The following is a 27098-nucleotide window of genomic DNA, read 5'->3' on the forward strand; positions in this document are numbered from 1 at the left end:
TCCTGGATCCCATAACACACGTTGAAACTCTTGCCCTTCAGGAACATGCACAATGCCACCTCAAAAAGTCTCCACCTTGTTCACTTCCTACTACAACATGTGAGTACCACCACCCCTACAACAACCTCCAAACCTCCCCACATCCCCTGATAGCTGACAAACCCCATCTCACAGACCTACTACATTTACCTCACCCTCCAAAACTCACTCCCACCACCACACAGAATCCAAAACCTAAACAGGCCCGAAACACAGTCATTAACCTTTCCTCCAAAAGCTTTAGCCCTGCAGAAATATCAGTCCTTTCCAAAAGCTTCACCATTTGCCTCAGTCCCAAATTCCACCATGCACAACTTGCTGAAGATCTTCTCTCCTTTATATAGTCCCTACAGTGGAACCACTTTTTCACCATCAACCCTACCAATCAGATTCAACCAAAGACCAATCTGCTAATGTTCAGCTACACTATTGATGACAAACAGCTAGAGACAGCGTCTGCCATAAAATATCTGAGCGTAACTATCCAAAGCTATCTTAAGTGGAATGACCACATCAACAGATAGTGGGAAAAGCAGGTGCCAGACAGATTTATTGGAAGAATCTTAAGGAAATGTAACTCATCCACAAAAGAAGTGGCTTACAAGGCACTTGTTCACCAGATTCTTGAGTATTGTTCATCTATCTGGGGTCCCTGTCAGGTAGGACTGATAGAGGAGATACAGAAAAACCAACAAAGAGTGCCGTGTTTTGTCATAGGATCGTTTAGCTGATGGGAGAGTGTTACGGAGATGCTGCACAAACTCTACTGTCAGATGTTACAAGAGGGTGTTGTGCATCTCAGAGAGATTTACGATTGAAGTTTTGGAACAGTACTTTTCAGGACAAGTCGGACAACATATTACTTCCCCTGACATACATCTCACATTTGAGCATGAGGAGAAAATTCGAGAAATTAGAGCCAATACAGAGGCTTACCGACAATCATTCTTTCCATGCACTATTCATGAGTGGAACAGGGTTGGAGGGATTAGATAGTGGTACCCCGGAGTAGACAACATTCCATTAGAACTACTGACAGCCTTGGGAGAGCCAGTCCTGACAAAACTCTACCATCTGGTGAGCAGGATGTATGAGACAGGCGAAATAACCTCAGACTTCAAGAAGAATATAATAGTTCCAATCCCAAAGAAAGCAGGTGTTGACACATGTCAAAATTACTGAACTATCAGTTTAATAAGTCACAGTTGCAAAATACTAACACGAATTCTTTACAGACAAAAGGAAAAACTGATAGAAGCCAACCTTGGGGAAGATCAGTTTGGATTCCGTAGAAATGTTGGAACACGTGAGGCAATACTGACCCTACGACTTATCTTAGAAGAAAGATTAAGGAAAGGAAAACCTACGTTTCTAGCATTTGTAGACTTAGAGAAAGCTTTTGACAATGTTGATTGGAATACTCTCTTTCAAATTCTGAAGGTGGCAGGGGTAAAATACAGAGAGCAAAAGGCTATTTACAATTTGTACAGAAAGCAGATGGCAGTCATACGAGTCGAGGGGTATGAAAGGGAAGCAGTGGTTGGGAAGGGAGTGAGACAGGGTTGTAGCCTATCCCCAATGTTATTCAATTTGTATATTGAGCAAGCAATAAAGGAAACAAAGGAAAAGTTCGGAGTAGGTATTAAAATCCATGGAGAAGAAATAAAAACTTTGAGGTTCACCGATGACATTGTAATTCTGTCAGAGACAGCAAAGGACTTGGAAGAGCAGTTGAACGGAATGGACAGTGTCTTGAAAGGAGAGTATAAGATGAACATCAACAAAAGCAAAACGAAGATAATGGAATGTAGCCGAATTAAGTCAAGTGATGCCGAGGGAATTGGATTAGGAAATGAGGCACTTAAAGCAGTAAATGAGTTTAGCTATTTGGGGAGCAAAATAGCTGATGATGGTCAAAGTAGAGAGGATATAAAATCTAGCCTGGCAATGGCAAGGAAAGCGTTTCTGCAGAAGAGAAATTTGTTAACATTGAGTATAGATTTAAGTGTCAGGAAGTCGTTTCTGGAAGTATTTGTATGGAGTGTAGGCATGTATGGAAGTGAAACGTGGACGATAAATAGTTTAGACAAGAAGAGAATAAAAGCTTTCGAAATGTGGTGCTACAGAAGAATGTTGAAGATTAGATGGGTAGATCACATAACTAATGAGGAGGTATTGAATAGAATTGGGGAGAAGAGGAGCTTGTGGCACAACTTGACTAGAAGAAGGGGTCAGTTGGTAGGACATGTTCTGAGACATCGAGAGATCACCAATTTAGTATTGGAGGGCAGCGTGGAGGATAAAAATCGTAGAGGGAGACCAAGAGATGAATACATTAAGCAGATTCAGAAGGATGTAAGCTGCAGTAGGTACTGGGAGATGAAGGAGCTTGCACAGGATAGGGTAACATGGAGAGCTGCATCAAACCAGTCTCAGGACTGGAGACCACCACCACAACAACAACAACAACAACAACAACAACAACAACAACCACCCTGTTAACCCCCCTTGTTCAAATTTCCAGAATTTCTTAACCTCAAACCCTGCCTCACCATCATTCCCCAAATCCCTCAACATGCAAACTTGTTTTGAACCACAAGGATTATCTGGCAGAAGGACTCTGCCAGCTGTCAGATACATCTAACTACAAACCTTGCCACAGTCACCCCATTCCAGAAATCCCGCAGGCTCTCCAGTCTCTCCTCAAATCCTTAGGCCCATCCAGAACCTCTCCCCAGAATCCATCTCTCTCCTCACCCCTACCACTTCCCACACTCCTACCATCTACATGCTTCCTAAAGTCCATAAACCTAACCACACAGGACACACCATTGTGACCAGTTACCGTGCTCCCACAGGGAGAATTTCTGCTCTTGTAGACCAAGACCTTCAGCCTATTACATGTAACCTACTCTCCCATATAAAAGATACCAACCATTTCCTCCACTGACTCTCCACAGTTCCTGTCTCTTTGCCTCACAGTGCTCTGATCATCACTATTGATGCCACATCCCTTTACACTAACATCCCTAATTCCCATGCCTGTACTGTTATTGAACACTACCTTTCCCAATGCCCAACAGATACCAAATGAACAACCTCCTTCCGGGTCACCATGACCAAGTGTATCCTCAACCACAATTACTTCTCCTTTGAAGACATTACCTACAAACAAATCTGGGGTAAGGCTATGGGCAACCACATGGCACCATCCTATGCCAATCTATTCGTGGGCCATCTAGAGAACTCCTACCCAAACATCCTAAATCCTAAACCCTTCACTTGGTTTAGATTCATTAATGACATCATTGGGATCTGAATCGAGGATGAGGACACCCTATCCACATTCCTCCAGAACCTCAACAGGTTCTCACCCATTCACTTCACCTGGTCCTACTCAACCCAACAACCCACCTTCCTAGATATTGACCTCCACCTCAAAGATGGCTACCTCTGTCCATATTGAACTTACCTCCACTTTGACAGCTGCCAATCATTCCATACCAAGAAGTTCCTTCCATACAGCCTACCCACCCGTGGTCATCACATCTGAAATGACAATCAGTCCCTCTCTAAACATACCAAGGGTCTCACTGAGGCCTTTACAGACCGTAATTATCCTCCCATTCACATACAAAAACAAATCTTCCACACTTTAACTTTCCAGTCACCCACCACCTCCCAAAGTCTCACTGTCCAGCCACAGAGGAGCATTCCCCTCATAACTCAGTACCACCCAGGACTGGAGCAAGTGAATTACATTCTCCACCAGGGTTTAGACTACCTATTGTCATGCCCTGAAATGAGAAATTTCCTGCCCACTATCCTTCCCATCCCTCCCACAGTGGTATTCCGCCACGCACCAAACCTACATACTATACTTATCCATTCCTACAAAACCCATCCTCCCACCCACTTATCTCATGGCTCAAATTGCTGTAATGGACCTAGATCCAAGACCTATACCATACATCCTCCCACCACCACCTACTCCAGTCCAGTCACAGACACCACCTCTCCCATCAAAGGCAGGCCTACTCATGAAACCAGCCATTTGATCTACAAGCTAAGTTGCAACCACAGTCCTACAATCTACAATCTATGTGGGCATGACAACCACCAAGTTGTCTTTCCATATGAATGGCCAATGACAAACTGTGGCCAAGAAACAACTGGGCCACCCAGTTGCTGAGCACACCACCCAACACAACATTCTTCATTTCAATGACTGGTTCACTGCCTGTATCATATGGTTCCTTTCCACCAACACCAGATTTTCTGAATTGCACAGGTGGGAACTCTCCCTGCAATGTATCCTACGTTAATGTATCCTATGTTCACGTATCCCTCCTGGCCTCAACCTTCGTCAGTCGTCGTCCTCACCCACAGCCCCTTCCCTTTTCCCATTCCAGCACTACACAGCTCTCTATTCCACCTATGCACTTTTTACTTCTCTCCTTTTGCACTAACCTCCCCCCCCCCCCCCCTCCATACACTCTCCATCTAAGCTCTCAACTGCCGTAACTGCCCTACCCTCTCTCCATATCATCCCTGCACACTCCCTATTCCCCACTCCTACCCTGCTATCCCTTTCCCTCCCCACCCTAACCACCTCCTTATCCCCACCCAGCTGCCTCTCCCATCATGCACTGCTGCTGCCACTGCTGCTCCTCATAGTGTGGCTTAAGCTGCAACAGACTGTGGTCATGTGTGTGTGGGATGCACTTGCATCACTGTGTGTGTGTGTGTGGGGGGGCTATTTTTGACAAAGGCCTTGTTGGCTGATATCTTATTTTGTACCTTGCAAATAGATTTTCATATGTAAGTGTTATCTGCTATTGCATCACCATGTATCTGTGTTGAACTACACTCCTGGAAATGGAAAAAAGAACACATTGACACCGGTGTGTCAGACCCACCATACTTGCTCCGGACACTGCGAGAGGGCTGTACAAGCAATGATCACACGCACGGCACAGCGGACACACCAGGAACCGCGGTGTTGGCCGTCGAATAGGCTAGCTGCGCAGCATTTGTGCACCGCCGCCGTCAGTGTCAGCCAGTTTGCCGTGGCATACGGAGCTCCATCGCAGTCTTTAACACTGGTAGCATGCCGCGACAGCGTGGACGTGAACCGTATGTGCAGTTGACGGACTTTGAGCGAGGGCATATAGTGGGCATGCGGGAGGCCGGGTGGACGTACCGCCGAATTGCTCAACACGTGGGGCGTGAGGTCTCCACAGTACATCGATGTTGTCGCCAGTGGTCGGCGGAAGGTGCACGTGCCCGTCGACCTGGGACCGGACCGCAGCGACGCACGGATGCACGCCAAGACCGTAGGATCCTACGCAGTGCCGTAGGGGACCGCACCGCCACTTCCCAGCAAATTAGGGACACTGTTGCTCCTGGGGTATCGGCGAGGACCATTCGCAACCGTCTCCATGAAGCTGCGCTACGGTCCCGCACACCGTTAGGCCGTCTTCCGCTCACGCCCCAACATCGTGCAGCCCGCCTCCAGTGGTGTCGCGACAGGCGTGAATGGAGGGACGAATGGAGATGTGTCGTCTTCAGCGATGAGAGTCGCTTTTGCCTTGGTGCCAATGATGGTCGTATGCGTGTTTGGCGCCGTGCAGGTGAGCGCCACAATCAGGACTGCATACGACCGAGGCACACAGGGCCAACACCCGGCATCATGGTGTGGGGAGCGATCTCCTACACTGGCCGTACACCACTGGTGATCGTCGAGGGGACACTGAATAGTGCACGGAACATCCAAACCGTCATCGAACCCATCGTTCTACCATTCCTAGACCGGCAAGGGAACTTGCTGTTCCAACAGGACAATGCACGTCCGCATGTATCCCGTGCCACCCAACGTGCTCTAGAAGGTGTAAGTCAACTACCCTGGCCAGCAAGATCTCCGGATCTGTCCCCCATTGAGCATGTTTGGGACTGGATGAAGCGTCGTCTCACGCGGTCTGCACGTCCAGCACGAACGCTGGTCCAACTGAGGCGCCAGGTGGAAATGGCATGGCAAGCCGTTCCACAGGACTACATCCAGCATCTCTACGATCGTCTCCATGGGAGAATAGCAGCCTGCATTGCTGCGAAAGGTGGATATACACTGTACTAGTGCCGACATTGTGCATGCTCTGTTGCCTGTGTCTATGTGCCTTTGGTTCTGTCAGTGTGATCATGTGATGTATCTGACCCCAGGAATGTGTCAATAAAGTTTCCCCTTCCTGGGACAATGAGTTCACGGTGTTCTTATTTCAATTTCCAGGAGTGTATATTCCTTAATGATTTTTTTTTCAGGGTTATCAAAAATTTAACAGCAAACAACTCCCTTGCTTGGCTCACCACACAATGTTTGTTTTGTAACTAAATGCTGAGCTTTTATGCACTTTGGCAAACACAGAGCAACTCCTACTCAAAGATTGGCAGTTGGAGTAAGTGAGGGACACTGGAATGGAGAAGCATGGGATCTCCAACTAAATTCAAGTACGTCTTATGCATACTTTCTGCTTCTTTCTTTACCTCTAAACAAATCCAAACTTCTGACATTCATAATAATAAATGAGATCCAGAACATAGGGCTGTATCTTGTGATATGTAAATCTTGCTTTAGTGTGTTCAAACAACTTTATAGTCTCAAAGATCAGAATGAAACTCATTGTTTCTTCCCAATCTCCATTTACTATCTTGATGATGTTACATACACTTAAACTCCCTTATTCTTCGCATTCCTCCTACTATTCTGATAGTGGTATCTTTGCATATTACAACATCCTTGCAGTTATTCTACAATGGGGTGTTCTCCTAGCAAATTTTTAAGGAAAGTAACCAGCTGAGATATAGATGATTCATTTAAGAGTCTAGTCAAGAAGTTGAGGTTTCAGCAAGTCACTCTAGTCATTTCTAGATATAAAAGTTAACCTTTTTTCCAAATTACTTGTATCTCTCTATAAAGAGAAATACTTTCTAAGACACTTGTAGTGCACTGTTAGAATTGGCATGAATTTGTAAACATGATCACCATACATAACAGTTTCCCAAACATGGTTGTGTGTTAGTTTTTACCAACACTTCAGTAGGACTACCAGGAGCAGCAAGGAAGGATGCAATGAAGGGTAAACAATTAGGGCTATATTCCATTAATGATTAGGTCATTAGTTACAGAAGACAAGCTTTGATTGGTAAGGTTGAGGAAGGGATGTGACCACAAACATCTCAAAGGAATCGGCCCAGCATTTGCCTTAAGGAATTTAAAGAAACCAGATGGCAAGACATGGAATTCAACCGCAGTCTTCCTGAATACAAGTGCAGCACTTTAATGACTGCACTGCCTCATGTGAGGAGCAATGGAAACACATGTTAACACAAGCAGAACCTGACATGTCCCCATTTGACACTTTACAATTACTCTCTCCTGGCGGAAACCACTTAACATCTAAGCACTGGCAAATTAGTCCATTATACAGAGAAACACACTAGTAGAATTAATTCAAGTTACTTGTCAATGCACACATTAGCATTTACAGCACTATACACATTTATTGAACCTCAAGTGGCAATAAATAGACACAATCAGACAGGGTACTAAAAGTATACAGTAAACTTCCACACACAAACTCCTGCAGTAGGAAGAGTAAACTTCATCTGTATCTCACTCCAATCCTCTGCTCAGTACCACATGACAAGCTTTCAGCAAATGACGTACTGCCCAGCATGTACTGGACTCTTATTCCCTTCTTTCTCTTTTTGTACATTCTTCTCCTCCTCAACCAACTCCTCAGAGAACAACCTTTTGTCTCCCCCTCCTTTCTGTTTCTCCTCGTTACTTCCTGCCCTTTGTCCTTCTCATTCTAACCCCAACTCATTTTCCTTTATTTCTTTTTATTTCCCTTTTCTCCTCCCCAATCGATGGTCACTGTGTGTACAACTGCCCCAAAATCTCTCTTCTCTATTTATTCCTGCATGTAGGTTCTTCTACACAACATTTTTTTTCTCAAAATTTCAGTCCCACTGCAGCTATAAATTTCTGTTTAACCTCAATCTACCTCAAATTGTGACAAAAATTAAAGATTTAATCCACTGTTTGTCCCTTATGCATGTTTCCCTTTGTCCCTTCTAGCACTCATAATCTGGTATTAAAAGCTCATATTTCACTAACATATCCTACTGTTGTACCCAGAAATTCTAAGACAATTAATTAGTTTTATTTGTTCTCTTCCCTACATTATTTTTGGATTTTTTTCAGAAGCAAATTGATTGACTTAACACATTGTATTTATTCCACTATCATCACATATAATATTACATGCCTCATTCAAAAAGTCTTAAGAAATGTACATATGCAGACTGAAGCAACAAATGAAAATTTGTATCAAGGCTGGAATTTGAACCTGGGGCTCGTGCTCATTAGGCTGATACTCTAGCGACTATGCTACCCTGGCATTCAGGGGTTTGCACAACTGCACAGACTACCTTAGCATGCTTCTTTCCTCAATCCGAATTCCCATTCACACCTCAGCCAACCTGGTACCCCCCCCCCCCCTAAACTTGAACACCATTGCAGAGAATCTCCAACTGTACTGAAATAGAACCTCAACACTGAAGAAAATGAGGAATCCTATCTGAAACCCAGGCATACACTCTTTTAATCAAATGAAACTATGTACAATTCCAAAGACCTTTTCAAATCTCAAATGTCTATGATGTGTATATGCAGACAAACGCCAAACGAAAATTTGTACCAAGGCCGGAATTCAAACTTAGGTCTCCTGCTCACTTGGCAAATGCACTAACCATTACACCACCCTGGAACAGAGCCTTTGCACAACTGCGTGGAACACCCTAGCATGCCTCCTTCCTCAATACAAATTCTGATTTACACCTAAGCTGAGGTGTTCTTCCAATGTAGTTGACGAGTCCTTGCAATGCTGTTTGAGTTTAGGGGGAATACCAAATGGGCCGAGGCATGAACAGGAATTTGGACTGAGGAGGGAGTCATGCCAGGGTACTCCGTACAGCTGTGCAAAGACACTGTGCCAGGGTGGCATAGTGGGTAGCAAATCTGGCTAGTGAGGAGGAGACTCGGGTTTGAATCCCGGCTTTGCCACAAATTTTCCATTCACTGCTTCAGTCACCGTATATAAACTGTAGATGTTGGAGACTGGAAAAGGTCTCTGGAACCATATAAAGTTTCATTTATTTTACAACGGTAATGCAAAGCTTGTTTAAAAAAAAAAGACATGCACATAGTCTCAAAATACCAATCATGCGCTGTACATGCACTAAAGGCATTCAGTGAAAATTGCACAATCTGAACCCCAAGTAATATCCATGAATGGGTGATTTTGCTCCTGTGAATAAGATGAAATCATAGAAAGTTGATCAAAATAAAATTGGCACAGAAAGTATTTTTAGGATTTCTTGACAATATCTTTAGGAAACTGTCTGAAATGAATCCAACAACTAGAAAGCGCTGTCCACGCAAAGGACAGTCTGCAGAAAGGTCAGGCAAAATTACAACGCTGATTAGGGGTGTGTGCGTGTGTGTGTGTGTGTGTGTGTGTGTGTGTGTGTGTGTGTGTGTGTGTGTGAGAGAGAGAGAGAGAGAGAGAGAAAGAATTAAAAGATTGCTGTAATAAAATGTTCTCATATGGGATTTGCTGCTTTATCTTTACACATTTTCTGCTGAGCATGAGTTACAGCTTTCACACCAATCTCCTCATATTCAAGTCTGCTGGTAGTTTCTGGATGGAATGGACTCAAGACATCTGGATACTCTACTTTTCACTTCTTCAGATTCAGCCTGTCTATATGCCATTATCAAGAAAATTCTGACTTGTATGCTGAAAAGGCACTGCATAATGAAAAGATTGGTATCTGGTGTGCAAATGCCTAGACCACTTCTATTTTGGCCAACCCGTAGATGCACAAAATTCTGGATTAGGAACTCATCAAGAAAAAGAGAGTTCTGTGAATAGGTGCACAGCCATGGCTAAACTGGATTCCATGTAGATCCACTTGTGGCCACATGGATCTCAGATATAAAGAAGACAATTATAATGAGTCCAGATCTATCTGGTAAAACATACTAATAAAGAAATTTAGAGATTTTTTTAGGGTGCAAAAACAACTAGGGTCACATACATCCAGGTCAAAACTGTAGAACACTAATACAAAGAGAGGAGTTGAAAACAACTACACGTCAATCCCAAACAATGGAAGAGAAGGCAGCTCGAAACAGAGATGAGGAGAAAAGTCTATAAAATACACCACAGGCAAATTGAGGTCCAGAAATAAAAACTAAATGGCCTTCGCCATATTGCTACGATGTGTAAAAAGTAAAACGCAGTCAAAAGCCCACACTTCGTTTGCTAAAACAGCTGATAACTCATACAGCAAATACAAACAAGAACATTAATGGTTAAAAAAAGAGCATTCCGTCAGGAAATGGTGGGCCGTAAAAAGTTGAGTGCAATGTGCACAAAGTGGTGGGGGAGCACCACTTAACAAATGGATAAAAAGACAGTTCTCAACACAAAACCTAATTAAAATGGTCTCCTCGTGGCAAGAAGGGCAAGAGAGCCAAGAGGAGGTTGTCTGAGCTGCTGGGAGAGGCTTAATAACCCACAGCAAGTTCCGACGAAGGAAGGACCAGCAGTGGCGGCAAAGTGACACCACTCGCTGACAGATGGCAACACAGACATCATCGGACGGAATGTAAGCACTAGTGGGTTATGGTACGAGGACTGCAGCATCAGCAGCAACATCGACAGCCTCTTTTTCTGCCAGACCGAAGTGGCCAGGATCCCCATAAAGATCACAGTGGCTCCATTAAGAGTGAGCAGGTGACAGCTTTACTAGACCTGTCGCACTAAGGGACGGACGGTGTGCAGCACACGGAGCCTCCGAAGGGCACTACGAGAGTCTGAGCATATTACGCAACCGAAAAGCCTACGTCGCCGCACGTACTGTGTGGTTCGATATAGGGCAAAGAGATCTGCTGTAAATACTGAGCACTGTTCCAGAAGCTGATACCAAAAAATGTCGGTGACAACGAGGAAGGCACACCTGACACCACGGTCAGTCCGAGAGCCGTCAGTGCATACAAAGGTACTATCACAAAGTTGCGTGCAAAGTTTGTGAAACTGAAGATGATAGAGCGAGGCTGCAGTAGTGTCCTTAGGAAGCAAATGAAGGGCAAGGTTAACAAGGGTTGCCACACGAAGCCAAGGTGGTGAAGGGTTCACACCCACCGGGAAAGTTGCAGCTAGCTGCTGGAGCAGGAGATGAAAGTGAACTCCAGGAGATAACAGAAGAGGGACGCGTCCCATACTGGTGATCAAAGGAGGAGGCATAAGATGGGTGGCTGTGCATAGCAGACAAATAGCACGTGTATCTGTTGAGAAGAAAGTCGTGGCAGTAGGACAGCAGTAGTTGGCAGCTTCTGCATACAGTGCCAGTGCCAGTGCCAGTGCCAGTGCCAGTGCCAGTGACCAAACAGATGCCACGACGGTGGAGGATAGTACTAAGATGGTATAAGAGGCGTAGAAATGCAGATGCATAAGCAAAACACCCATAGTCTAGATCTGAATGGACAAAGGACCAGTATAAACGGAGGAGTGAGGGTGGTTCGACCTGTTCCCCAGAAAGTACCATCGAGGACACACAGGACATTGAGGGACCGCATAAGGTGGGCTGCCACGTAAGACGAGGGACGGCCCGGGAAGTTTTCTATCGAGCAGGAGCCCCAGGAACTTCGTATTTCCGATGAACTAAGGAGCAACTGGCCAAAGATGTAAAGATAGTGGAAGAAAACAATTGCACCGTCAGAAATTCAAACAAATGGTTTTGTCAGCAGAAAAACGAAAGCCACTGTCAATGCTCCACGAGTAAAGATGGTCGAGACATCGCTGAAGACACTGCTCGATGAGACAAGTCGACACGAGGAGAGTGAATATGCCCAGCAGGAGACAGGCCATTATAGGATTAATGGCAATACTAAAAAGGACCACGCTCATGATTGAACCCTGAGACCCACCGTCTTCCTGGGTAAAGGTGTCCGACGATGCAGAACCCACGTGTACCTCGAAAACTGGGTCTTTTAAAAATTTCTGAAAGAAACGAGGCACGTAGCCTGGAAAGCCCCACATATAGTGAGTACGGAAGGTACCAGTCCTCTTGTAGGTGTCTTAAGCTCTCTCCAAATCAAAAAAACACAGACACAGTCTGCGATTTCTGCAGAAAACCATTCGTGGCAAGGGTGGACAAAGTGACGAGGCAGTCAACTGTATAATGGCATGCTCAAAAGCCACACAGTTCAACGCTTAATAAATTGCATAAATAAGATGCAAACACAGCTGAAGAGAGAAATCGGGCAGTAGCTAGAAGGAAGTTTTTTGTCCTTACCAAGTTTAGGTGTAGGTATGACAGTGGCTTCACACCAGCATGCACTCTGCCCAGACGCAGTTGTATGTATGAAGCAGAAAGTGTTTGCACGCAGGAGAAAGGTGCTGTAATACTTGAATGTGAATGCTGTCTGGCCCTTTCACAAAGGATCGGGATGAAGTGAGAAGACGATATAGCTCTCACATAGTAAAGGTGGCATTGCAGCACTCCCGATTCTCAGAAGAGAAGGGAATCACACAAGCTTTCTCTGTTCGTTTCTGATGAAGGAAGGCTGGATGTCTGCAAAATGATGGCCCAAGGTGTTGGAGATAGCAATAGGTTCCACTATGACATCGTTGGCTACCGTCAGTCCAGAAATTGAGGAATGGATCTTGGGCCCAGAGAGCTGTCGGAGGTTAGCCCACATGATGGAAGACGAAGTGTAACTGTTAAAAGAACCAGTGAATGAAATCCAGCTAGTTTTTTCACTATCCCAAAGAACACTACAACACTGTGCATGCAACTGTTCAAAATGAATGCAGTTTTCCACTGTAGGATGACGGATAAAAATACAGAGAGCACGTCTCCACGCACAAGTTGCGTTGCAGCACACTTCGGTCCACCAAGGTCCACCAAGGGATTGGGACACAGCGTGGTAAAGAGGAAGTGCGAGGAATGGAATGTTCTGTGGTGGTAAGGATAACGTTCATAAAATATTCTATCTGGTCATCAAAACTAGGAAAATGTTGTTTGTCGAAGGTCACCAGGGAGGAATAAAGCCTCCAGTCAGCCTTAGTAAGCTGCCATTTGAGTGTGCACGCATGTGGGGTATGTGTCAGCAAACGGACAGCACATGGGAAATGGTTGCTCACGTATATATCAGAGAGACCTGAGCACTCGAGACAATGGGCAAGCTGGGCAGTGCAAAAGGATAGGTTCAGATGAGAATGAGTGAGTGAGTGTGGAGTCTGAAAGGAATGTGGGTGCTCCTGTGTTAAGGCAGAGGGAATGAAGTTAATTGAGAATGTGTCAGCCAAGAGGGCACCTCTCTGACAGGTTCTGGGAGAACCCCAAAGGGAATGGTGTGCTTTAAAGTCACTGAGCAGCAGAAAGGAGTAAGGTAGAAACCCAATAAGCTGGGGGAAGTCTGCCCTGGTGACTTCAAATGACGGAGGCATGTAAATGGTACAAAGGGTAAAGGTCACATGAAGAAGGAAAAGGTGAACTGCAACAGCTTAAGTTAAGTAGTCAGGGAAATGGGTTTACTATGAATGTCATCCCATACGAGTAGCATGGCTCCCCCATGAGATGGAATGCCATCCACGAGGGGAAGGTCAAAATGGACCAGAAAGCAATGCAAGAGCTCAAAGTGGTCATGGTCAATTTTGTTTCCTGGAGACAGAGAACAAGCAAATGTTGTGATTCTAAGAGCAACCATAGATCCTCTTTGTTTGATCGAAGTCCACGAATGTTCCATTGAAGGAGAGTCATAACAAAGAAAGGGGATGAGGGGAAAAAATGAAGGGGTGTCACCTCGGTGGCTGCGGAGTGCCAGCCTTCAAAGACTCGCTGTTACAGGGTGCAGAGGCTGGAGGATCCTGCTCCATCAGATCTACAGAAGCATTGGCATTCTCCCTATACCGATCTGCAGAAAAAGAATGGTGGTGTGCACAGGTAACACTGAGATTGGCCGCGTAAAGTTATCATGTGGTGGCACCATCGAAGAGGACCTCCAAGTGGATAAAGAAGAAGACGGTCTGCCTTTGATTCTTGGAGCCTTTCCAGTTGCCATAGAAAGACTCAGATGTTTGTTGGCTGGAGGCATGTAGGAAGTCTTCGTAGGAGTATTCCTTCTGTCGTTTCCGGCCTGCCAGTTGTGTAGCACATAACTTTGCCATGGCAGGTGACTGTCTTGTGGCTTGTTGCACAGCTAGATGAGGAGACAGAGATGCTACCACGACACTGGGCAATTTTGCAGCCTCAGAGCTGCATTTGAGGTTGCATGTCTGCTTGGCCATGTCCTTCACGGAGCAAGATGTAGCAATACCAGTACTTTAAGTGCCAGATGGTAGAACGCAGGATTTGTGACTAGCCAGTAACTCGTGAGTGACTGGATAAGCACTTTTTCCTTTACCCAGATCTCCTGGACAGCCCGCTCATGAGATACATAAGACAATTTCGAGAGGAGGCAGTATTGTCGCCATTGCAGCTGATACATGGGAGACGAGGAGGTGGACAATCGTTCTCATGTGCATCCCTACCACAGGTTACACATTTGGCCGGGTGTCAAGACATTCGAGTGTGGTTGAAATGATGGCACTGGTGGCAGTGCATTGGGTTCAGAATGTACAGTCAGGCTGTGGTAACTTCATAGCCTGCTTTGATCTTGGATGGAAGCACCCATCTATCAAAGGTGAGAAAAAGTGTGTGTGTGGGCATTAAGGATGTATCTACCTTTTTCGTAACCCGATCGACGGCAATGACACCCTGATCAGAGAGGTACGTTTGGATTTCTGCCTCGGTCAAACCATCAAGCAGCCTAGTGTAAATAACACCACAGGAAGAATTCAGAGTTCTATGGGCCTCAACACAAACAGGATAGTCGCGGAGAAGCAAAGTGGCAAGCAATTGTAGTGCTTGAGAATCAGAAATAGTCTCCAAAAGTAAAGTACCTTTGCATAAACGAGAGCAGAATTTCATAGGGCCGGCAATTGCATAAACACCTTTCCAAATAAGAAACAGATTTACTGTTACAAAGGATTGACTGTCTTCAGAATGTCAAACGACGAGGAACCGTGGTGCAGCTGGGAGAGTCTGAATCGTCAGCCTCAGTCCGTTTATGTTTCATAGCCATTGGCTGTGAGAACGATTGGCTAGAAAATCCCCCATGACTGCCAGCTTCTCTGACGGTGCACTCCTTCCAACCCCCCCCCCCCCCCACCTTCCTCAGAGGGGTGGGGGTGGGGAGTGGGGGGGAGCTAAACACCTGGCAGAGGGACCAATCAGCAATTTGGGAAGGTAACAGCTCAGGCAATCTCCCCTCCTTTGGCCTGGCCTGTACCAGGGGATGTGTGTGAACCCTACCAGTCAACCCAGGGCTCTGAATTACGCGTTACGCTGTCAGTCACCCGTTACACGTCAGATGCATGGGCCAGCTTCAGGAACACATAAGAAGGAGGAGGAGGAGGAGGAGGAAGAAGAAGAAGAAGAAGAGAAGCTCAAACACTGAAGTGGAGGGGAAAAGAGGACAGACATACAGCACACAAGTGAAAGATGATGCAAAGGCTGGGGCCCCGTGGTAACCGAGCACTTCAGCACCAAAGAGCAGCGAGATCCCTGGGGGGAGAAGTTGAACTTCTATATCTACATCTACATCCACTCTCTGTGCGCCACTGTATGGCACATGGCAGAGGGTGTCCTGTACCACTACTAGTCATTTCCTTTCCTGTTCTCCTTGCAAATGGAGCAAGAGGAAAGGGGCTCTCTGTAGACAAGTTGACTAGTAAAATCAAAAAAAGGATACTGTCTAACTGTCTTGTTTGGTCATGAATTAATATTGAGAGAAATAGCACCAGTGCAGTTAATAGTAGACATTTGAATCAAAACCAGAAAACAATCAAGCATAGCAATCAGCTGAACTGCAATGAAAGGAACAATAATTTACAGTGAAGAAAAAGATCCAAAAATCTGTAAACAGGCAACACTCTAAAATCAGGCACAACCTTTGAACATATTGTAAGTGCAGTATCAAAGCAAAACCATACAAAGGAGTGAGGAAGACCAAGAAAGCATCAAATTAAGGAAGTGGGGAAAATCCCATACGGTAGCAGAATATCTAGGTCTGTGAGATGGATCGATCTGAGGTTCGGTTACCCACCAATTTGTTTCTTATAAAGTTTTGAGTGACACTTGAAAATATTCATTACACTGCCACTGGGGCTGCAACAGAGTATAATAAAGGCACCACAGATGCCCCAGAGCTCGTCAAGTGACTAATACTGAAGATAAACTGAACAGTTCTCTTCCACACAATTTAATCATGCAAATGATTTATTTTGCAAGTCCCTACTTTCTCAAGTGCATATAAAAATAACACTGAAGCGCAAAGATAAACATTGCTTAAGCTTTAAATCAAAGAATAAAATAGGATTAGCAGTGACCTGACATGGGAAGATACCTCTAAACAACAAATAACCACACAAGTGATAAAAAACTGGCAGTATATATCAAAAAGAGAAAAAAAGTGCAAACTGCACATACCATGATTTGTTGAATATTTATATACCACAAAACAATAAATTTGATAAACTCTGTATCAGAAATACAACTATGTACTCATTAGTTAGAATTCTCTTTCCATTTATCTCATAAACTTTATCTACACTAACACATTCAAAACATTAATCTTTGTTGTAAATGATATCCCACCATCCAAAAAACTTCAAACCTGGATTAACAAAAAATATTGAAAAGTTAAGATGGCGGTTTAAATGCTTCAGGTGTTCTACATAGTCTTCACCCACTTGAGTATAAGGCACCGAATGTTCACACAACCATGTAAAATTGTCACTCTTCAACTTACACATCATGTTGATTTGAATGTCAGTTACTTTGTCTGAACATTGAGCCTTTATGTGGATTTCTACACTTTGTCATTTTGTGGTAGGTTTGTATTGATAACACCAAATCTCATCACCAGTGATAATTGTTTCACTCAAGTGACAGGAGTTATTCATGCATCGTGTTTGTTTGGGAGTCAAGGTGTACAGGACAAACTATACACACACTTTTCTCTTCTTCAAAACATTGTGGAGAATATCTTTCAACACTTGATTTAGAAATGTTGCTCGACAGCAATTTGTGACATGGCCATGCTGACACATTACAGCTGCACACCCACTACCTAACATTGCCTGGTCAAAAACACATCTATTGTTTACTGTTGTCAGTTAAAGCTGCCAAATAGTTAGTTCAACGATGTCACTTCATGCCAGGAATAAAACCAGTTTCGGAACTTTTTGGACTGATGGTGTATATCTTATATCTACACAGATATTTACCTGTTCTTCAGTAAAATTTTTCCATGGCCCTAATAAGAAGCTGGTTATGAAAGGTTCAGATGGCCTGAACTCTTTCAGGAATCCAAAGGAACACAGCAAAAGTGATGTCTTTGCCCACAGTTCCATATCTCCATACACAGGATAACAGCTGTTAAAAATTACAGTGAAATTAGTTAACAAGAAGAGATTAGAAGTTTTTGTTTCCATGACAAAAAACTACAGAATAAGTTCCTTCAATGATACAACAGGCAAAGGCAACAGTGGCAGACTACTTCTATAAAGTACATTAAAAACCAATTATGGCTACTGCTAATTTAATCAATCACATTGATAATTATTTGAATTACTTCTACATTAAGGCTACAAAGTCTTTGGTGACTGAATCCTCCAATAAAAAGTTATCAGTCAATTTACTGTGTCAAGTTAACCGAGAATGTTTTACCCATCTCTAGATTACATTTAATACAAATATCATTGTCAACCATAATTTATATCCTTTAGTCCAATTACTTCAACAAATCACAGGAGTGGCTAGTAAGGTACTTCTGAGGAAAGTAGAAAATTACAGATAGAATAAAGTACCACAACCAAAATCCCAGAAATGTGGCCTTATCCTCATCATTCTCATCCTGACCTCTAAATCCATGCCCATCCTTTCCAACCTTCCCTACCTCACCTTCTTTGTCCTTGATGAAGGAACTAATAGTTCTAAAAGCTAGAAACAGTTTCTTTTCCACTTTTAAATTACAAAGGTTGCAAAAAAAACAGAAGTTCATGCTTGAACATAAATGTAGATGATAGCCAAGCCTGCAGGTTGCACTTTTGTATTTGTCAGTGAATGACACTCATATAGTGTCCTTCATACATTGCTAGTGTCAGTCATCATTGGAACACTGTTCTGGGTAGCTGTCAGTGCATTATGTCACAGTCATGTGAATCTGAATGTGGGTCATTTGTTGGAGACCGTATGGTGGGTGCTTCCATAACCAAGGTAGCTGAAGTGTTTGGTGTTATTACGTAGATTTTTCTCGCGTTGTAAATGTTTATGCTCTTCAAGGGTATGCAGTGAGATTTCATCATCCTGACAACACGATATTACTGTGGTCCAACTGGCCACCACGTTCAGGTGAGTTGCACTATCACTTGAAGATGGCGGCCTGTTGGACCATAGAAATATCATGTTGTCAGGATGGTGAAATCTGGCTGCTTACCTATGAAGAACACAAAGTGTTTGGTGTGACAAGAGACATTGTATTGAAGATTTATACTGCATAAATGGTCATCATCTGGACAAAAATGTGTGTTAAGTGAGTGTGAAATATGGTCACTGAAGAGGACTGTGATGAAAAGTACGACGACAACTGCAAAATTCACTGCGGAACTGAATGTTGCAACAGAAACCATCTCAGTTCTGAAACAAAACAAAGGGAGCTCATATGCAGGGAATCTGAGAGCAAGCTGGAATCCCAGAACCTCATCAATGGTGCATATGCCCATAAAAGGAAAATGTTGTGCCACATTTGTACAAAATTGGAGGTCATTGATGAAGATGATAAACTGTAAAAATCCCAAAATGGAGCCTTATGGCACTGCACATTTTAATGTGTCCCAGTCAGATAGCCACTATGCTTTATCAAAGAGTCAAAATTTATTATAAACGGCCAAAAGGGATCAAAAACATAAAAGAACCATACAAACTTAAAACATATATCAAATAGTAGGCTAATCACAAAAATATAGTTTTTATTCCATTAAAGAGTTTATGCAACATGAAATTATTACAAATAAATAAGCAGGTTGCCCAATTACAAAGGAGACAAAAACGATGGATAAGCTTGTAAGCAACAAAATACATTGCAGTTTGTAATTTACTCCATGAAATAGGAAACCAAGGTGTTTTATCGGAGAAGTCTTATGATTCATTCCTCTAGTTTGTTCAGGCTCTTCTGTTTTATGTAATGCAGTGATAAATTGTGCATATGAATATTTGTAAAATGAATTGATTTTGTATAACCTGTTTTCATTATCATCTTACGTACCTCTATTATAAATGATGCATACAGGTGTGTGAAATGACGACAGCCATACAAAGAAACTTATCTATGAATGTTGTTGTTGTTGTTGTTGTTGTTGTGGTCTTCAGTCCTGAGACTGGTTTGATGCAGCTCTCCATGCTACTCTATCCTGTGCAAGCTTTTTCATCTCCCAGTACCTACTGCAACCTACATCCTTCTGAATCTGCTTAGTGTATTCATCTCTTGGTCTCCCTCTACGATTTTTACCCTCCACACTGCACTCCAATACTAAATTGGTGATCCCTTGATGCCTCAGAACATGTCCTACCAACCGATCCCTTCTTCTGGTCAAGTTGTGCCACAAACGTCTCTTCTCCCCAATCCTATTCAATACTTCCTCATTTGTTATGTGATCTACCCATCTAATCTTCAGCATTCTTATGTAGCACCACATTTCGAAAGCTTCTATTCTCTTCTTGTCCAAACTACTTATCGTCCATGTTTCACTTCCATACATGGCTACACTGCATACAAATACTTTCAGAAATAACTTCCTGACACTTAAATCTATACTCGATGTTAACAAATTTTTTTTCTTCAGAAACACTTTCCTTGCCATTGCCAGTCTATATTTTATATCCTCTCTACTTCAACCATCATCAGTTATTTTGCTCCCCAAATAGCAAAACTCCTTTACTACTTTAAGTGTCTCATTTCCTAATCTAATTCCCTCAGCATCACCCGACTTAGACTACATTCCATTATCCTTGTTTTGCTTTTGTTGATGTTCATCTTATATCCTCCTTTCAAGACACTGTCCATTCCATTCAACTGCTCTTCCAAGTCTTTTGCTGTCTCTGACAGAATTACAATGTCATTGCCGAACCTCAAAGTTTTTATTTCTTCTCCATGAATTTTAATACCTACTCCGAATTTTTCTTTTGTTTCCTTTACTGCTTGCTCAATATACAGATTGAACAACATCGGGGAGAGGCTACAACCCTGTCTTACTCCCTTCCCAACCACTGCTTCCCTTTCATGTCCCTCGACACTTATAACTGCCATCTGGTTTCTGTACAAATTGTAAATAGCCTTTTGCTCCCTGTATTTTACCCCTGCCACCTTTAGAATTTGAAAGAGAGTATTCCAGTCAACATTGTCAAAAGCTTTCTCTAAGTCTACAAATGCTAGAAATGTAGGTTTGCTTTTCCTTAATCTTTCTTCTAAGATAAGTCGTAAGGTCAGTATTGCCTCACATGTTCCAGTGTTTCTACGGAATCCAAACTGATCTTCCCCGAGGTTGGCTTCTACTAGTTTTTCCATTCGTCTGTAAAGAATTCGTGTTGGTATTTTGCAGCTGTGACTTATTAAACTGATAGTTCGGTAATTTTCACATCTGTCAACACCTACTTTCTTTGGGATTGGAATTATTATATTCTTCTTGAAGTCTGAGGGTATTTCGGCTGTTTCATACATCTTGCTCACCAGATGGTAGAGTTTTGTCATGACTGGCTCTCCCAAGACTCAGGTCTTTCAGTGCTCTGTCAAACTCTTCACGCAGTATCATATCTCCCATTTCATCTTCATCTACATCCTCTTCCATTTCCATAATATTGTCCTCAAGTACATCGCCCTTGTATAGACCCTCTATATACTCCTTCCACCTTTCTGCTTTCTCTTCTTTGCTTAGAACTGAGTTTCCATCTGAGCTCTTGATATTCATACAAGTCGTTCTCTTATCTCCAAAGGTCTCTCTAATTTTCCTGTAGGCAGTATCTATCTTACCCCTAGTGAGATAGGCCTCTACATCCTTACATTTGTCCTCTAGCCATCCCTGCTTAACCATTTTGCACTTCCTGTCGATCTCTTTTTTGAGACGTTTGTATTCCTTTTTGCCTGCTTCATTTACTGCATTTTTATATTTTCTCCTTTCATCAATTAAATTCAATATTTCTTCTGTTACCCAAGGATTTCTACTAGCCCTCGTCTTTTTACCTACTTGATCCTCTGCTGCCTTCGCTACTTCATCCCTCAAAGCTACCCATTCTTCTTCTACTGTATTTCTTTCCCCCATTCCTGCCAATTGTTCCCTTATGCTCTCCCTGAAACTCTGTACAACCTCTGGTTCTTTCAGTTTATCCAGGTCCCATATCCTTAAATTCCCACCTTTTTGCAGTTTCTTCAGTTTTAATCTACAGGTCATAACCAATAGATTGTGGTCAGAGTCCACATCTGCCCCTGGAAATGTCTTACAATTTAAAACCTGGTTCCTAAATCTCTGTCTTACCATTATATAATCTATCTGATACCTTTTAGGATTTCCAGGGTTTTTCCATGTATACAACCTTCTTTCATGATTCTTAAACCAAGTGTTAGCTATGATTATGTTGTGCTCTGTGCAAAATTCTACCAGGCGGCTTCCTCTTTCATTTCTTAGCCCCAATCCATATTCACCTACTACATTTCCCTCTCTCCCTTTTCCTACACTCGAATTCCAGTCACCCATGACTATTAAATTTTCGTCTCCCTTCAGTATCTGAATAATTTCTTTTATTTCATCATACATTTCTTCAATTTCTTCGTCATCTGCAGAGCTAGTTGGCATATAAACTTGTACTACTGTAGTAGGTGTGGGCTTCGTATCTATCTTGGCCACAATAATGCGTTCACTATGCTGTTTGTAGTAGCTTACCCGCATTCCTATTTTCCTATTCATTATTAAACCTACTCCTGCATTACCCCTATTTGATTTTGTGTTTATAACCCTGTAGTCACCTGACCAGAAGTCTTGTTCCTCCTGCCACCGAACTTCACTAATTCCCACTATATCTAACTTCAACCTATCCATTTCCCTTTTTAAATTTTCTAATCTACCTGCCCGATTAAGGGATCAGACATTCCACACTCCGATCCGTAGAACGCCAGTTTTCTTTCTCCTGATAACGACATCCTCTTGAGTAGTCCCCGCCCGGAGATCCGAATGGGGGACTATTTTACCTCCGGAATATTTTACCCAAGAGGACGCCATCATCATTTAATCATACAGTAAAGATGCATGCCCTCGGGAAAAATTACAGCTGTAGTTTCCCCTTGCTTTCAGCCGTTTGCAGTACCAGCACAGCAAGGCCGTTTTGTTATTGTTACAAGGCCAAATCAGTCAATCATCCAGAATGTTGCCCTTGCAACTACTGAAAAGGCTGCTGCCCCTCTTCAGGAACCACATGTTTGTCTGGCCTCTCAACAGATACCCCTCCGTTGTGGTTGCACCTACGGTACGGCTATCTGTATCGCCGAGGCATGCAAGCCTCCCCACCAACGGCAAGGTCCATGGTTCATAGGGGGGTATCTATGAATGAATGAATAAAAATAACTTAATAAATAAAAAACAAACGAGACCTTCAAAACAAACCCACACTTTCTGTCACATGTTTATCCAGCGCTCAGAAAAAGTTGTTTTAGAAAAGTCATAACTTTCCTTTGCATGATTGAAAAATTCTGTAACTTGAGATTTTCCACTACCAATATATGTGCCTGTAATGTATTAAAATTTCATTAATATCGGACATTTACATTCCAAGCTATATAGTTTCAAAGTGAGCAGATCATAGCGAAGATGCCAAAAATCAGACAATCCTTACTACAAAATACAATAAAAATATATATATTGAACTTTAAAACGAAGACTGCTCCATATAGCCTAATCCAGAACAAACCAAGAAAAATACTGGTGCAACTCACTTTACGATAGGTCTATTGGTTTGCTTCTAATTAAAGCTTAAACTTGAGTCTCCATAATAATAATAATAATAAATTAAAAAAAAAAAAAAATCTGATAGTTGTTCAACAATCGCCACACACCCCAAGTCATGATGACCTTGGAGCTGAGAACACACTCCAGGCAGTTGTTAATGTTTTATCCACAATCACTGAGGGATATAATCTGCATGTATCTTCGAAGAAAAAAGACATTATGGCTTTCAGGGAGCTAGGAGCCAATCCCTGTCAAAGTAATAACAAAGTATTATATATAAAAACAAAGATGAGGTGACTTACCGAACGAAAGCGCTGGCAGGTCGATAGACACACAAACAAACACAAACATACACACAAAATTCAAGCTTTCGCAACAAACTGTTGCCTCATCGGGAAAGAGGGAAGGAGAGGGAAAGACGAAAGGAAGTGGGTTTTAAGGGAGAGGGTAAGGAGTCATTCCAATCCCGGGAGCGGAAAGTCTTACCTTAGGGGGAAAAAAGGACAGGTATACACTCGCGCACACACACACACATACAGACACAAGCAGACATCTGCTTGTGTCTGTATGTGTGTGTGTGCGCGAGTGTATACCTGTCCTTTTTTCCCCCCTAAGGTAAGACTTTCCGCTCCCGGGATTGGAATGACTCCTTACCCTCTCCCTTAAAACCCACTTCCTTTCGTCTTTCCCTCTCCTTCCCTCTTTCCCGATGAGGCAACAGTTTGTTGCGAAAGCTTGAATTTTGTGTGTATGTTTGTGTTTGTTTGTGTGTCTATCGACCTGCCAGCGCTTTCGTTCGGTAAGTCACCTCATCTTTGTTTTTAAATATAATTTTTCCCACGTGGAATGTTTCCCTCTATTATATTAATAACAAAGTATCTCATTCATGATAGAAATGGACGCACAAAAGAAAGCAGAAAGATTTCATTATGTTAACAGAACAGTATATAGAACCTCAGGAACTAAAGTAAGAAAGAAAATTCTCTCTAAGTTCTACAAAACATTTGGAAGTCAATAATTGCCTGTAACAAAAAGAAATGAATAAAAAATACAAGCATTGGAGATGTTATTTCTAAGAAGTGTAGCTTGGTACACACTAACAGGAGGATGAATGCTGACATCAAAGAAGACAGGGAATGAAAAGCTTAAATGAGTAGATTAAGGAATGCAGGAACAACTGAATGGACAATGTCACAAGAATGGAAGATGACAGAATACATGAAATAATGATGAATTATTACCCAGTGGGCATAATGCCTTTAAGAAGACCGAGGAAAAGGTGTAAAGATCAATAATTTCAATCAAGAGGATGTAACAGGCAAATACCTGATACATCCAGGCAAAAGATATGATTTTTTTTAACTTACTGTGAAGTAATAAGTTTTGAAGTTACATATAAAACCTGCAGATTTCTGAACCTTCCATTTGGGGTGGAGAATTTAGGACTTCCCTTGATGGATCAGGGGTGCACTACACAAGTGAAATAACTGAAGCAGGTACTAGGTAGCTGAGAACCTGTGGAGTGCACATGGGTCTGTTTTAGGCTAGGTCAGAGTTTGAGATCCTCTGATGGATGCTCGCCAGTCAGTATGCAAAGAGCAAAATCAGACTGTGCAATAAGCAAAGACAAACTGATTGCCAAAATTTTAACTGTATGTTGTCGAAGTATTCATAATAAACTTCCTGAATTTGTTGTCCTCCAAGAAAGTTGTCATGCTAAAATTATTCTTGAAACCAAGAGTTGACTTACACCCAAAGTAGGGACCTCCAAAATATGTAATGTACTTAGAAAAGACAGGTTACACACTGTATGAGGGAACAGTGTTCATTGCAATTGACAAAACTGTTGCCTCTATCGAGGTTATCATTGAGTCTAACTGTGAAGCTATCTGGATGTAATTGGACTAGCTGAACCCACATCAATTATCGGATGCGCGAAACTGCAGTGGGAGGAGACAGTAGCCACGTGTGTACGAGTCGTACTTGAGCAAAAGAGTGTGTGCTTTTTCTGTCTCAAAGCTTGAATGTTGGCAGTCTTTTCATTGTGCCTGTCTGACTCAATGTCTCCTCTGTATAGTGACTCATGACCATTTGATACCATTCCACATAAAAGGCAACAAAGCAATACAAATAACTACAGAGGTGTATATCTCTAGGACTGGATGTACAAGATGTTCTCCAGAATATTAAATGGTAGGTTTAAACAGTCACTACAGTTAGAAGTTGGTGAGAGTATAGATCCTGGGGTAGCTGCACACAACAAACCATCACTTTAAAATTAGTTGTGGCATATAGCAGGAAACAAGCTTCTCACAATGATCTTTGCAATTTTAACACTGCATATGACTATGTCCACGAAACTTCACTGTTGAAAATCCTAAGAAATTTCACACCACACCCAAAATTATTCAAAATGATGGAACTCACATTAACCACCAAAAAGAGTACATTTTAGAGGATAATTTTCAGATCCATTTTCCATAAAAACAGGTTTAAGACATGGAGACTACTTGTAACCACCTCTCTTCAACTGTGCACTGGAATATACTCTGCCATGCTGAAAAGTAATGCCACCATATTTTTTAGATGAAACTCTCAAAGCTTTTCAAATATGGTCAACATTATTAACATTCTACATCTTCTCATATTTGCAGCTCTCTACTGCCAAAGGGTTCCAAATTTTAGCACGCAATATGGTGGTGTGTAATGTAACTATGTTGGTGCATGAGAAACATCATGCTGTAATTGATGTTTCTTACCACATAAAACGTTCATCCACACATGGAGCATCCTCTCCTTTAGCTTGACAATGTCGGACACAATTGAGTGCTCTGACATCTGCAACAATCTGATACCTCGAGTTCACTGACATCTATCATCCTCCATACAGTACTGATTTGGCTCCATCCAGTTTTCATCTGTTTCCAAAACTTAAAGAACACCCTTGAGGACTTCACTTTGATAGTGATGAAGCAGTGCAAGCAGAGATGAGGTTGTGGCTCAGTCTACATAGTCAAACATTCTATAGCGACAGTATCAACAAACAGGTCACTCGCTGGGAGCTATGCGTTCATCTGGCTGACTGTGTTGAGAAATTAGAATGCGGACATGAAGAACAAAGATGTAGAATGTTAAGAACTCTTGCTTTACTGAAAATGCTTTATGAGCTTCCACATAAAAAATTCAGAGGCATTAATTTTCAGTATGTCCTCGGACAATGAGAGAGAGAGAATGGTGCAAGGTTAACCAAAAGCACATCAATATTTGAAGACCATAAGAGGACACAAATTTTAAACTGCTCACGATTCACGAAGTGTCTGTGTCATTAAGAAGAATCGTGCAATATTTCTTCAGACATACAGGCACGTCTCAAGGAACAGGCACTGAAGTGAATAAAGCCATTATGAAATACACAAAAGGTATTTGCAGTTGCAAATACTAACAACAATTAGAAGTACGAGGAAAAGATGACATGGAAAATCTGCGTCAGTCCAGGACTTGAACCAGATTTCCTGCTTTACACAAGAGGTCACCTTACCCACTTTGGCCATCCACGCACGACTCATTGCGAGACCCGAGCTTCCGTATGTCATTGTTCCTGCAGGACTGTTTGAACTCTTAGACGCATTATGTAATTCCCGTACAGAAGAGGACATTTTAATTGGAAGTCACTGCCCAGTATCAGTGGATAGATACAATATTGTATTGTCTGTATTGTTAAGAACAATGCAATATTCCTGCGAACATGTATGCATGTCTGAAGGAAAAAGCATTGCGGCGACTACAGCTGTTATGAAATACGTGAACTGTATTTCAGCAGCATCCACAACAGTC

The 27098-nt window shown here is 42.5% G+C and overlaps 1 protein-coding gene across 6 annotated transcripts in view; it reads right to left on the minus strand.

Annotated features, from left to right (window-relative positions):
- Positions 1 to 27098, minus strand: part of LOC124596484 (thiamine transporter 1-like) — a 611894-nt gene that overhangs the window by 383952 nt on the left and 200844 nt on the right. For all 6 annotated transcript variants that reach the window (XM_047135630.1, XM_047135633.1, XM_047135629.1 and 3 more), the window contains exon 2: positions 17499 to 17646. In XM_047135630.1, coding sequence (XP_046991586.1) covers positions 17499 to 17624 — 126 coding nt within the window. In that variant the 5' untranslated portion in view covers positions 17625 to 17646. The remainder of the gene's footprint in view (positions 1 to 17498; positions 17647 to 27098) is intronic.

The sequence above is a fragment of the Schistocerca americana genome, chromosome 2 (genome assembly GCF_021461395.2).
Source record: "Schistocerca americana isolate TAMUIC-IGC-003095 chromosome 2, iqSchAmer2.1, whole genome shotgun sequence".
Classification (NCBI taxonomy): Eukaryota; Metazoa; Arthropoda; class Insecta; order Orthoptera; family Acrididae; genus Schistocerca; species Schistocerca americana.